At 46.7% G+C, this 14,596-nt stretch overlaps 1 protein-coding gene across 2 annotated transcripts in view; it reads right to left on the reverse strand.

Moving 5' to 3' along the window:
* Positions 1-256: 256 nt before the first annotated feature.
* Positions 257-14,596, reverse strand: part of LOC134350892 (uncharacterized) — a 75,722-nt gene continuing 61,382 nt past the window's right edge. Inside the window, exons 2-7 of one of the 2 annotated variants that reach the window (XM_063056699.1) lie at positions 13,470-13,617; positions 5,696-5,742; positions 5,086-5,337; positions 4,195-4,266; positions 1,864-1,909; positions 257-1,706 (exon numbers count right to left, since the gene is read on the reverse strand). In XM_063056699.1, the coding sequence (XP_062912769.1) occupies positions 1,667-1,706; positions 1,864-1,909; positions 4,195-4,266; positions 5,086-5,337; positions 5,696-5,742; positions 13,470-13,617 (605 nt within the window). In that variant the 3' untranslated portion in view covers positions 257-1,666. The remainder of the gene's footprint in view (positions 1,707-1,863; positions 1,910-4,194; positions 4,267-5,085; positions 5,338-5,695; positions 5,743-13,469; positions 13,618-14,596) is intronic. The other variant, XM_063056700.1, reaches the window with a different exon arrangement.

Consider the following 14,596-nt stretch of genomic DNA (forward strand, 5'->3'; position numbering starts at 1 on the left):
TTTTGTCTCATCAGTAAACATGTGGTCTCACTGCCCAGTCATCAATACGGATTGGGAACAGCTGGGGACAATGGAGATGGGCATTGACTCCAAGAAGCGGGGCAGAGTACAAGTCCCTGTCGTATCCTTGGTGCTAATTAGATTAGATTAGATTACGAGGACACTCAGTCCTCACTTATTGTCATTTAGAAATGCATGCATTAAAAATGATACAATGTTCCTTCAGAAAGATATCACAGAAACACAGGCCAAACCAAGACTAACTGACAAAACCACATATTTATAACATATAGTTACAACAGTGCAAAGCAATACTGTAATTTGATAAAGAGCAGACCATGGGCACAGTAAAAAAAAATGTCTCAAGTCCCAATAGCCCCATCATCTCACGCAGACGGAAGCGCCGCAAACTCGCTGATGCATTGGAAGCACCCAACTGCAGCCAACGCTGAGTCCGTCTGAAAACTTCAAGCCTCTGACACCGAGCACCATCTCTGCCGAGCGCTTCGACCCCGTCCCGGCCGCCGAGCAACAAGCAATGCCAAGGACCCGGGGTCTTCTCCTCTGGAGATTCTGGATCACACAGTAGCAGCGGTGGCGAAACAGGCATTTCAGAAGTTTCACCAGATGTTCCTCCATGCTTTCACGTCTGTCTCCATCAAATGAGGATTGTGCACGGCACCCTACTTGACAAATAACAGATATCATCCACCGGAGTGGCCACTGCGAGCTGCGTCGCGCCACCATCTTCTCCTCCCTTCCTAATGTGGAAGTACTTGAGAGCTTCAAGTTCCCAGGAGTGAACATCACCAACAATTTGTTCTGGTGTAATCATAAACACTCAATGGTCTAGAAAACACACTGATGTCTCTACTTCCTCAGAAGGCTAAAGACGTCTCCATTGACACTCGCCAATCAATGCACAATAGATAACATCCTATTCAGGTGCATCATGTCTTGGTATGGCAACTGCACCGCCCGTGATGACAAGAAACTGTAGAGAGCAGTGGGCACCACTCAACACACCCTACAAGCCAACCTTCATTTCATAGACTCTGTCCACACTTCACGCTGCCTCGGTAAAGTAGCCAGCAAAATCAAAGAGCCCTCCCACCCTGGACATTCTCTCTTCTCCCCTTTCCCATTGGGCAGAAGATACAAACCCTGAAAGCACACCACCAATCTCAAGAACAAATTCTATCCTGCTTTGTAAGACCATAACATAGAGAAAGATGAACTCTTGATCTCCTGAACAATCTACCTCTCGTGGACCTTGCGTCTTATCTATCCACCTGTGTTCTCTCTGTAACTCTAACACTATATTCTACATTCTGTTTTGCCTTTTCAATTACTTAGGTAAGGAATGATCTGTCTGGATGGCAAGCAACAGCTTTTCACTGTGTCAAGGTACATGTGACAACAATTTTGGCAGTATAAACATCTTAACAGCATCAATACGACCAGTCAGAGTTAAATAAAGTGGAGACCATTTCAGGGAAAGTTGTGTAATATGGTCAATTTAGTCATGTGGAGTGATTGGACGGGTTGGAGCAGATTCCTCTGGAGCTTTGGAGGCTGAGGGGAGACCTGAAGGATGTGCTGCTTCAGGTATCGACACTGCCGATGGTGGGATCTCCCTGTGCGTTCGCATCCTGCGCATCTCCATCTAGACCAACATTCTCCGACACATTTCCTGACGTTGTCTCCTGGAGGTACAACAGAGGGGAAGGTCACTGAGACTCTGTTCACTGAGCGAAAGAGATGGGTCACGGAGACGGAGAGCAAGGTGGGGCACCGGACAGGCAGTGAGCAAGGTTGCCACAGTTAAGAGAACTGAACACGAGGATTGCCCCGGTCACTTACCACAGAATGAGAACCAGGGCAACAGGCACGCCAACTCCCAACATCACTGTAGAATAAAAATGTTACAATTAGACTGATTTGACCATAAACATACTCGAATGATATGGGAAAGTCTGATACCCATCCTCCTCCCCACTCCCATGGCTGCATCACCATCCACACCCATCCCAGCCGTACCTCCATCCATCCCATAGTCCCACTTACTCCCCATCTTCACTGCCTTTTGTATCTCCATCCCCTTTCTAAATCACAAGTACAGGGCTCTGTAAACATGGTGTCACCGGTAGACAGGATGGTGAAGAAGGTGTTTGGCACACTGGCTTTCATCAGTGAAGGCACTGAGTACAGAAGCTGGAACATTACGTTGCAGTTGTGCAAGACATTGGTGAGGCTGCATTTGGAATATTGTGTTGGTCAGTGTGTTTCTAGTTACTTTGAATGAAAGGTGCAATTTGGTGGGGGACAATTCAGAAGTTCACAATACCACTGGGAATGAAAGTGTTAACAAATGAGAAGTGTTTGATGTGTCTGGGCCTGTATTCGCTGGACTTCTGAATGATGAGGGAAGGGGGTCTCATTGAAGCCTCCTGGATACAGAAAGTCCTAGATAGAGTGGACACAGGGAGGACCTTTCCATCAGTAGGAGATTCCAGGATCCAAGGAAACAGCGACAGGATAAAGGGGCACACACAAAATGCTGGAAGAGCTCAGTGTAAACAGTCAATGTTTCGGGGTGAAGCCCTTCATCAGGAATGGTTTAATCTTTTCCTTAGATGCTGCATGGCCTGCTGAGTTCTACCAGTATTTTGTGTGCGTTGCTTGGATTTCCAGCATCTGCTGTTTTTCTCTTGTTTGTGACAGGATAAAGGGAAGTCACTTTGGAAATAAGATAAGGAATTGTGGAAAGTGTTGAATTTGCAGATTGAGACCACGTCATTAGGTGTACAATAAAGTAGCCACTGTGTGTACGTGTATGGTCTCTGCTGCTGTAGCCCATCCACTTCAAGGTTTGACATTTTATGTGTAGAGATGCTCTTCTGTGTATCACTGTCGTAATGTGTAGCTTTTTGACTTGCTGTCACCCTCCTGTTGGCTTGAACCAGTCTGGCCATTCTCTTCTGACCTCTCAGGTTAACAAAGCATTTTCACCCACAGAACTGCTGCTCACTGGATTTTTTTTTTGTTTATTTTGTTTTCACAGATTCTGTGTAAACTCTGGAGACTGTTGTGTGTGAAAATGCCAGGATCAGCAGTTTCTGAGATACTCAAACACCCTGTCTGGCAACAACAATCAGCCCACACTTTCTACCAAAATGACCAAACACTTCCCTACTCTGTGATCCATCACAACCTCTTTGCACATTCTCCTAGTCTGTCCAAGACCTTCCAGACACTTCTTGTTTCCTCAACACCACCTACCCCTCCACTTCTATTCGCATCAACAACAAACCTGGACACAAAGCAATCAATACCCTCAAGCTAACCAATGATATATAGACAAGAAAAGAAGTGGTCCCAACACCAAAACTTACGGAACACCACTACTCACTGGCGGCCAACCAGAAAAGGTCTCCCTTTATCCCGCACCCCCCCCCAAACTCTTAGCCTCCTGCCAGTCAGCCAATCTTCTATCCATAGCAGAACCTGTCTGTAATACTGTGAGCTCTTATCTTGTTTAACAGCCTCTTGTGTGGCAGCTTATCAAAGGCCTTCTGAAAATCCAAGTAAACAGCATCCACTGACGCTCCTTTGTCTATCCTGCCTATTATTTCCTCACAGAATTCCATCAAGATTTCCTCTGAAGGAAATCATGCTGACTTTGGCCTATTTCATCATGTGCCTGCTAGTATCCAGAAACCTCAACCACATTCTTCCCAACCAATGAAGTCGGGCTAACTGAGTGATCATTCCCAATGCCTCAATGTCTTCAGAACCCTGGTGTATCGTCCATGGTCCAGGTGACGTATCTACCTGCAGACCTTCCAGCTTCTCAATCAAATTCTCACTAGCAATAGCAACAACATTCACTTCTGCCCTGACACTCTCGGATTTTTGGCATACTGCTGGTGTTTTACGCAGTGAAGATTGATGCAAAATACTTATTGATTTGTTTGGCAATCTTTTTGTCCCCCATTTACTACTTCTCCAGCCTAATTTTCCAGTGGTGCAGTATCCACTCTTGCTTCTCGCGGATGTGGGAGGATGGGACTGAGAATAAAATCAGCCGAGCCAGAATGGAGCAAAGGACTCAATGGGCTGAAAAACCGCATTCTGCTTCTACATCCTAGAACAGCTCACCTCAAACTTCAGGTACAGAGTGGGAAGCCTCACCTGGAATTACTATCTTCATAGTAGTGTCCCACCCCTCTGTCTTGGGGGGCTCTGTCCTGGGACACTCCACACCTGAAAAACACAGCGGGTACACCTCAGAGCCGAGCTGCTGTCCTTCGATCCGCGCTTCTCCGAGGTCAGATGGGTCCTGTGGGGAGGAGCGGTGAGCTCGGTGCAAAGGGAGCAAGGGGTGAGCCTGTCCCACAGAGCTGGTCTGTTCCAGGACCCAGTGACACAATCACACACCACAGGAACATGCCCTTTGGGGACAAACCAACAGAGCCAGTCCCATTGGCTTGTATTCATTCTGAAACCTTTCCCATCTATGTACCTTTCTGTGTGACTTTTAAATGTTGTTATTGTAACCGGCAACAAACACTTCTGGCTGCTCATTCCAGGTATGGACCTTCTGCCGGGTGAAAATGCTGCTTAAAACTCTGCATAACTTTGGAAGGCAGGCTATGCGTATTCACCCCATCCATGTCCCTCGTCATGATACATAGAAGACAGCCACATCATTCCCCCATTGTCAAGGTGTCTAAAACTAGAGGTCAGACATTTAACCAAAATTGGTAACTTTGTAAAATTTTTACTGTTAATTTTTTGGAATTCGCAGTGAGTGATGGATTGCTGGAATGTGTTACCAAGGGTGATGGTGGAAGCGGATACAATATAAGAGTTAAAATGTCCTTAGATAGACACATGAATGTATAGAGAACGGAGGGATATGGACATTGTGTAGCGAGAAGAGATTAGGTTAGTTAGGCGTTTAATTAACAGTTCAAGGGTGAGCTTTCGTGGACATCCAGATGGGAGACAGGGGAAACACGGATATTAACCTATCGGAATCGTGGGATCCCAGAGTATCGGACCCTCTCCCCCAGCAATTACCTGACGTGCCGAAGCCGATCTCACAGTAGATGGTGCGGGGGATAACCCAGCTGTAGTTCAGGATAACATGGTCAGCATCCGCTCTGGCCTGGCTGGTGTTTTGACAGCAGAGTCTGTTCCCCTCCCCCCTGGTGCAGACATCTCTGAAGGGTCCTCCTTTGTCGTGAAGGTGCAGGCTCTGTGCAGCAGTCGGAAAACAGGGGCAGCTGAGGGAGCTGGTGTCTGGAGTGAAACGGCAGGTGCCATGCTGACCTGTCGAGAGAAGTTGTGTTCCTGGTCAATGGGGTTGGGGGGAGATCATCACCTTTACTTCCCCTTCTTCAACACCCCACCACCCCATCACACCCCCCCCCCCGGGGTCAGACACAGAGTGATGTTCCCTCCACACTGTCCCATCACACAATCCCGGGGTCAGACACAGAGTGAAGTTCCCTCCACGCTGTCCCATCACACACTCCTGGGCTCAAACACAGAGTGAGGCTTACCTCCCACCATCCCGTCACACACTCCCGGGGTCAAACACAGTGTGAAGTTCACTCCCCAGCATCCCATCACACTCTTCCAGGCTCAGACACGCAGTGAAGCTCACTCCACACTGGGGTATACTTACCAAGAACAGATCCGACAGTCATCACCCAGACACAGACTGCGAGGGACCTGAGGAGGGAGAAAGGCTGAGGTCAGGAGTGAGTCATGGAATCCGACCACACCTGTTCAGTTGTGGGGACAGGGCAGCAGGTGCCGGTCTGGCCCCCTCCCAGGATATTTCACAGCTCCTATCCCTCACCCACTGCACATGTGGAAAACACAGAAAATCCTTCAGAAAATAGACACAGCGTACAGCTGGGAGTAGAAGACGTAAAATTCTTTGAGAGAACACAGACATTCAGCCAGCCAGCGGTGCGGCGAGGCAGCCAGGCCGGCGGTCAGTCAGTGGCTCGTCGACGCAGGCGAGCACTCAGCCAGACTGCCTCAGTCTAGACGGTCATCCGCATCCCTGCCCTCGCAAGATGTTTCATAGGCCTGGAGATCTCCACCGTCTGACACGTAGGACTATGGACGGAAAGATTCGTCTCTTGCTCTCTCTGTCTCTCTCCCCATACCCCAACACCAACTCTGCAGGTTGTGTGTTTGGTGTGAGAGGGTTTATGTAGGTGTGTTTGGTGTCTTGGTTGTATGTTTGGTGTGAGAGGGTTTCTGTCAGTGTGTTTGGTGTGAGAGGGTTTCTGTCAGTGTGTTTGGTGTGAGAGGGTTTCTGTAGGTGTGTTTGGAGTCTGTAGTTTGGGTATTTGGTGTGTGAGGACAGGACAGGATCAGTGTTTTCTCTGGAGTGAAGGGGGCTGGGGTACCTCAGTTTGTTTTTAAATAATCAGGGGTGTTGGTAAATCACAGATTATTCCGCAGGGTGGGGGTGGGGAAGAAGATGGGCTGCATCACTGTCTGGTATGGTGGGGGCTACTGCACAGGACTGGAAGAAGCTGCAGAGAGTTGTAAATCTAGTTGGCTCCATCCTGGGCACTAGTCTACAACTTACTCAGGACATTTTCAAGGAAAGGCGGCGTCCATTATTAAGGATCTCCAGCACCCAGGGCACGCCCTTTTCTCACTGTTACCATTAGGTAGGAGGTACAGAAGCCTGAAGGCACACACTCAGCGATTCAGGAACAGCTTCTTCCCCTCTGCTATTCAATTCCTAAATGGACATTGAACCCTTGAACACTACCTCACTTTTTAAATATATATTATTTCTGTTTCTGCACGATTTTAATATACCACAGAAACTACAGCACAGAAACAGGCCTTTTGGCCCTTCTTGGCTGTGCCGAACCATTTTCTGCCTAGTCCCACTGACCTGCACATGGACCATATCCCTCCATACACCTCCCATCCATGTATCTGTCCAATTTATTCTTAAATGTTAAAAAAGAACCCGCATTTACCAGCTCGTCTGGCAGCTCATTCCATACTCCCACCACTCTCTGTGTGAAGAAGCCCCCGCTAATGTTCCCTTTAAACTTTTCCCCCCTCACCCTAAACCCATGTCCTCTGGTTTTTTTCTCCCCTTGCCTCAGTGGAAAATGCCTGCTTGCATTCACTCTATCTATACCCATCATAATTTTATATACCTCTATCAAATCTCCCCTCATTCTTCTACGCTCCAGGGAAAAAAGTCCCAACCTATTCAACCTTTCTCTGTAACTGAGTTTCTCAAGTCCCGGCAACATCCTTGTAAACCTTCTCTGCACTCTTTCAACCTTATTTATATCCTTCCTGTAATTTGGTGACCAAAACTGAACACAATACTCCAGATTCGGCCTCACCAATGCCTTATACAACCTCATCATAATATTCCAGCTCTTATACTCAATACTTCGATTAATAAAGGCCAATGTACCAAAAGCTCTCTTTACAACCCTATCTACCTGTGACACCAATTTTAGGGAATTTTGTATCTGTATTCCCAGATCCCTCTGTTCCACTGCACTCCTCCGTGCCTTACCATTAACCCTGTATGTTCTACGTTGGTTTGTCCTTCCAACGTGCAATACCTCACACTTGTCAGTATTAAACTCCATCTGCCATTTTTCAGCCCATTTTTCCAGCTGGTCCAACTCCCTCTGCAGGCTCTAAAACCTTCCTCACTGTCTACTACACCTCCAATCTTTGTATCATCAGCAAACTTGCTGATCCAATTTACCACATTATCATCCAGATCATTGATATAGATGACAAATAACAATGGACTCAGCACTGATCCCTGTGGCACACCACTAGTCACAGGCCTCCACTCAGAGAAGCAATTCTCTACCACCACTCTCGGGCTTCTTCCATCGAGCCAATGTCCAATCCAATTTACCACCTCTCCACGTATACCTAGCGACTGAATTTTCCTAACTAACCTCCCATGCGGGACCTTGTCAAAGGCCTTACTGAAGTCCAGTAGACAATATCCATTGCCTTCCCTTCATCCACTTTCCTGGTAACCTCCTCGAAAAACTCCAATAGATTGGTCAAACATGACCTACCACGCACAAAGCCATGTTGACTCTCCCTAACAAGTCCTAGTCTATCCAAATGCTTGTAGATTCTGTCTCTTAGTACTCCCTCCAATAACTTACCTACTACCGACGTTAAACTTACTGGCCTATAATTTCCCAGATAACTTTCCGATCCTTTTTTAAACAATGGAACAACATGAGCCACTCTCCAATCCTCCGGCACCTCAACTGTAGACAGCGACATTTTAAATATTTCAGCCAGGGCCCCTGCAATTTCAACACTAGTCTCCTTCAAGGTCCGAGGGAACACCCTGTCAGGTCCCGGGGATTTATCCACTTTAATTTTCCTCAAGACAGCAAGGACCTTCTCCTTTTCGATCTGTACAGTTTCCAGGATCTCACTACTTGTTTCCCTTAATTCCATAGACTTCATGCCAGTTTCCTTAGTAAACACAGACGCAAAAAACTTATTTAAGATCTCCCCCATTTCCTTTGGTTCCGCACATAGCCGACCACTCTGATCTTCAAGAAGACCAATTTTATCCCTTACAATCCTTTTGCTCTTAATATACCTGTAAAAGCTCTTTGGATTATCCTTCACTTTGACTGCCAAGGCAACCTCATGTCTTCTTTTAGCCCTCCTGATTTCTTTCTTAAGTATTTTCTTGCACTTCTTATACTCCTCAAGCACCTTGTTTACTCCCTGCTTCCTATACACGTCATACAACTCCCTCTTCTTCTTTATCAGAGTTGCAATATCCCTTGAGAACCAAGGTTCCTTATTCCTATTCACCTCGCCTTTAATCCTGACAGGAACATACAAATTCTGCACTCTCAAAATTTCTGCTTTGAAGGCTTCCCACCTACCGATCACATCCATGCCAGAGAACAACCTGTCCCAATCCACGCTTTTTAGATCCTTTCTCATTTCTTCAAATTTGGCCTTCTTCCAGTTAAGAACCTCAACCCTGGGACCAGATCTATCCTTGTCCATGATCAAGTTGAAACTAATGGTGTTATGATCACTGGAACCAAAGTGTTCCCCTACACAGACTTCCGTCTCTTGTCCTGACTCATTAGGACAACAGGAAAACAGATTAGGACAATAGGAAAACAGATTATTATCTGAATGGTGGCCGATTAGGAAAAGGGGAGGTGCAACGAGACCTGGGTGTCATTATACACCAGTCATTGAAAGTGGGCATGCAGGTACAGCAGGCGGTGAAAAAGGCGAATGGTATGCTGGCATTCATAGCGAGAGGATTCGAGTACAGGAGCAGGGAGGTACTACTGCAGTTGTACAAGGCCTTGGTGAGACCACACCTGGAGTATTGTGTGCAGTTTTGGTCCCCTAATCTGAGGAAAGACATCTTTGCCATAGAGGGAGTACAAAGAAGGTTCACCAGATTGATTCCTGGGATGGCAGGACTTTCACATGAAGAAAGACTGGATGAACTGGGCTTGTGCTCGTTGGAATTTAGAAGATTGAGGGGGGATCTGATTGAAACGTATAAGATCCTAAAGGGATTGGACAGGCTAGATGCAGGAAGATTGTTCCCAATGTTGGGGAAGTCCAGAACGAGAGGCCATAGTTTGAGGATAGAGGGGAAGCCTTTTAGGACCGAGATTAGGAAAAACTTCTTCACACAGAGAGTGGTGAATCTGTGGAATTCTCTGCCACAGGAAACTGTTGAGGCCAGTTCATTGGCTATATTTAAGAGGGAGTTAGATATGGCCCTTGTGGCTACGGGGGTCAGGGGGTATGGAGGGAAGGCTGGGGCGGGGTTCTGAGTTGGATGATCAGCCATGATTATAATAAATGGCGGTGCAGGCTCGAAGGGCCGAATGGCCTACTCCTGCACCTATTTTCTATGTTTCTATGTTTCTATTTCCTAACAGGAGATCCAATATTGCATCCCCTCTAGTTGGTCCCTCTATATATTGATTTAGAAAACTTTCCTGAACACATTTTACAAACTCTAAACCATCTAGACCCCTAACAGTATGGGAGACCCAATCAATATATGGAAAATTAAAATCCCCTACCACCACAACTTTATGTTTCCTGCAGTTGCCTGCTATCTTTCTGCAGATTTGCACTTCCAATTCTCTTTGACTATTAGGTGGTCTGTAATACAATCCCACTAAAGTGGCCATACCTTTCCTGTTTCTCAGCTCCACCCACAAGGACTCAGTATATATTCAATATACTTGTACTGTAATTGATTTACTTATTATAATTTTTCTTCTGTATCATATATGGCATTGAACTGCTGCTGCCAAGTTAACAGATGTCACAACACGTAATGGTGATAATAAACCTGATTCTGAAGTTTAAAACTAGAGGGCACGGGTCTCCGGTGAAAGATTTAAAGGAACCATTAAATTCCAACAAATTCAGAGTTCAATTCCAACTTTGTCTGCGAGACGTTTGTACGTCCTTCCCATGAGAGTGTGGGTTTCCCCAGGCAGTCAGGGTTCCTCCCACAGTCGAAAGATGTAGGTTAATAGGTCATTATAAATTGTCCTGTCATTCGGTAGTTAAATAGGTGGATTACTAGAAGTGCTGCTCATTGGCCGCTTCTGTGTTGTATCTTGAAATAAATAAAAATTAAACAATATTTGTCCCTCCCTCATTACCTTCCTAAATCTGCCACCCTTTCCCCGCATTCCTCTCTGACCCGTCTCACTTCTACTCCCTCTGACCTCCTGCCCTCCCCCCCTCCCTGTGTCTACCTACTCACCCTCTGCCATCCTGTGCTGCCTCCACTCCTCTTCTGGCCTCACCCTCCACTCCCCCTCCCTCTCTTCTCTCTCTGACCACCCCCTCTCCCCTCACTGCTTTAGTGGCATGAGCACCAGACTTCGAGGCCAGAGGTGACTGGTTCGCTTCCATCCGGAAAAACAGACAATTGCTAAGGAAACTGCAGGCTAACTAACTCTAGACTGTCTTTCCTTAATCTCCCTGCCCGCCTCCATATCTCTCCGGCAGCATCTACTACCTCCACATCCTATCCACCTCGTTACCCCTACCCTTTCGCTTTGGCCAATTCGCAGACCGCACACTGCAGGCCAGTTCTGGTTCCGAAGTAGCTTGGCCATTCCCGTTGCGAAACACAAATGTGAAACTAAGACCGAGCCATCATTAGTAGGAGGTGAAATCTCCAGGGGCCGGGGATTGTGTGGACAGCCAATAGGAAGCCTGAACGGGGGTGGGGCGGGGATTACTATGGCGCGAAAACCACTCTGAGCGCGGGGAAGTTTCATCTTGTTCAGAAGAGAAGACCCAAGAGTCTGCAATCCTGTGCCGAATGGAGGGAACAGTTGCCTATCTGTGTCCAGGAATACCGGAGAGCGTTCATGCAGGCATTCCTGAGAGGCTGGGGGAGCCCAGTAGGAACGGCAGTGACTGTGGAGGCAGAGGGGACTGTCTACGTTCCGGCTCAGACATTTCCAGTGGGTCAAGATGAAGGGTTGAGAGATGGAGTGTCTGCTGTGTATGTGAGAGAGGCTCGTCCCCCAGTGAGGTCCCGTGAGAACGGGAGACTCCATCCCAGTGACTGACTGTCGAATGCCGTCCGCCTGCGGAGCTGGTGTTTTGATATAGCTCCGCTCGCTGTCCCATCTCGGAATGACGCGGCCTCATCCTCTGCGTTGGAACAGGAATTGCGGAAAATGTCTCCCGGCCGAGGGAAAAAGCGGCTGGATACAAATCCGTCCCCTGACGTTAGCGACGGTCAAGTGAGATGAGTGCACAGTATTAACCTACTACAGGTACATGACCCGGGATCGGAGGGGGCGGGTGTGGGGGACGTTCAGAGGGGAGGATACCGGGAACCGTACGATAAGTGGCGAGCAGCGATGGGTGGGGTTGGGCCTGGCCAGGCCGGCAGGATGAGTGAACAGAATCAGGTGTTGAATCACCGTCAGCAAGACGGGACCCCTGGGGTGAATTACCCCGGAGATGCAACCTCTGGACTGCTGTGTTAATTTCTGGTCACCCAATACACTACAGGAAGGGTGTGAAGAGGGTGCAGCACAGGTTAACCAGGGTGTTGCCTGGATTATTGGGTACATGCTACATGGTGAGGTTGGACAAACTGGGGTTGTTGGGGAGATCATACAGGTTCATGACGTTACCAAAGGCATAGAGATAGTAGACAGCCATTGACTTTTCCTCGGGGTCGTAATGTCTAACACTAGGAAACGTGCAGCTATAAAGTTAATGTGCGTGGCAAGCTTTCCTTAGTGGTGAGTTCCTGGAATGTGCTGGTGGAATTCCACCTGACAAGTGTTTAAAAGGCTTTGAGAAATATACATGGACAGGGATATAAACCAATGATTCAGAATCTCTCTGCATCTCATCTTCCTCTGGTGCTGCCGGAACAGAAGGTGATGATATAGACCGAATGTGGGGTTTTCCTCCGCTCGCTCTCTGCCCCGCATCCCTGACGCTCGCTCGCTCGAGGATGACCCTCTCATATCCCTTTTGCCAATCACCTGTCCAGCTCTTGGCTCCATCTCTTCCCGTCCTGTCTTCTCCTATCATTTTGGATCTCCTCCTCCCCCTCCCACTTTCAAATCTCTTACTAGCTCTTCTTTCAGTTAGTCCCGACGAAGGGTCTCGGCCCGAAACGTCGACTGTACCTCTGAGTATACTGTGCGTACACTGATGCGAAATAAATGGTTGGAGACGATGAACCAAATCGTCAAATCTACCTGCCGACATCCGAAAATATTTGAAATGTATTTCCTCGTCCATGTCTCTGTGGCCGGACAAGCACAGAAAATTCACCCTCCTTCAGTTTCAGTCGCCGTTGTTTGAAGTTTGAAACCACAGCGCCAACTAGTGTTCTGGCGGTGAATTGCAGAGAGACGCAGACACAACGAGCCAAGTATGAAGTTCACAATCGTCTCTGATACTCTTTACCTGACGCTCAGTCTCTGCCGCTCCCTCACTGGCACTGACTAGGTTCTTGCTTTTTTCATAGACACGTAGAAAACCTACAGCATATTACTGGCCCTTCCGCCCACAAAGCTGTGCCGAACATGTCATGTCCTTACTGTCAAGTTTTTGTCGTGTATCACATTTTTGGCGATACTTTCCATTAATAAAAGACTTTACTCCCCTCTTTAACTTCAGTCGCTCACAAGAAGTGAGAATCTGGACAATTCCGTTCCAGGTTCACACATAGATTCGCTACACGAAGACACTTTCTTCCCCGACCCACCCCAATCCAACCCGGCTCCCGGTGCGAGAAGTGTCGCCGGTACGAGTATCTGTCTCCGTCGCCAACCCGACCCATCACAACTTCCCCGTCTCGGCAGTAACGGTCAGTAGTGTCTAACAATACAACCACACCGTCACGGTCCCGGGACCCTTACCTGAGGGTATTTAGCTGTGGGATGATGCCGTGCTCCCGGGGAACAACCGCTCCAAACCCCATCACTGCCGCTGTGGACTGTGGAGAAACGCCGGCTGTCTGCTGATAGGCGCCGCCCACATGTAATAAACGCCGCACGATAGAGAAATCTGCGTTTTTAAGTTTAGAGAAAATAAGAATTCGGGCATTTGATACATCCTTTACATTTAACCAAATATGGCGACCTTTTATTCAATATTTTCATTTAATTTGATTTATTACTCTTTCATTTTTTTTCGAAGTTTTAGATTTGATCAGAAAGTCTTTCTTTAGTCGTATCCTGAAAATGGACTGCCCAGTCCCTTTTTTTTTGTTTTATTATAGCGTACTGGGGTTATTTTTCTTTTCATTTAAAACCCAATGTTTTTTCCTTTCTCTTCATAAACTGGTAAGAGGAGAATTGTTATTTTCATTTTTTTATTGTTATATATTTTATACTAGTTTCACAATATCTATGATTTTGACTACGTTTGTCTTAATCTTGGTTTATATTGTTACTGATATATATATATATCAGTAACCATCCCCAGGTTCAGATTCAATTCAATTAATTATTAAATTTTGTGTATGTGTGTCTGTGTGTGTGTATATATAATTCTCCTCTTGACTGTATTTATGCTTTTTAAAAAATCAATAGAAAGATTAATAAAGAAAGAGAAATCTGCGGACTGATTGGTACAGCTTGGTGTTCCTCATCGCTGAGATCTGCCTCAACGTCATGGGGATCAACAAATGTCGGCTGAATTTTGCTGTTTGCAGAAAGAAATATTTTGGCACAAAAATGTACAAGCATCATTTTCAGTAACATTTTCATGTGTCTTGTACACAGGGATAGGGGAAAAGAGTGGGAGTGGAGCTGGGATCCAGGGAGGAAGGAGAGGAGAGCTCCATTCACTGCTGGGGTCTTTTAACAGCTTCTAAATCAGACTCCCTCCAGCAGTTCCCTTCAAGCCCCAGGTTCAGATTCAATTCAATTAATTATTAAATTTTGTGTGTGTGTGTGTGTGTGTGTTTCTTTTTGTAATTTTATTACAATCTTGTAATTTTATTAGATAGATATACTTTATTAATCCTGAGGGAAATTTGGTT

The sequence above is a fragment of the Mobula hypostoma genome, chromosome 8 (genome assembly GCF_963921235.1).
Source record: "Mobula hypostoma chromosome 8, sMobHyp1.1, whole genome shotgun sequence".
In the NCBI taxonomy this organism is placed as follows: domain Eukaryota; kingdom Metazoa; phylum Chordata; class Chondrichthyes; order Myliobatiformes; family Myliobatidae; genus Mobula; species Mobula hypostoma.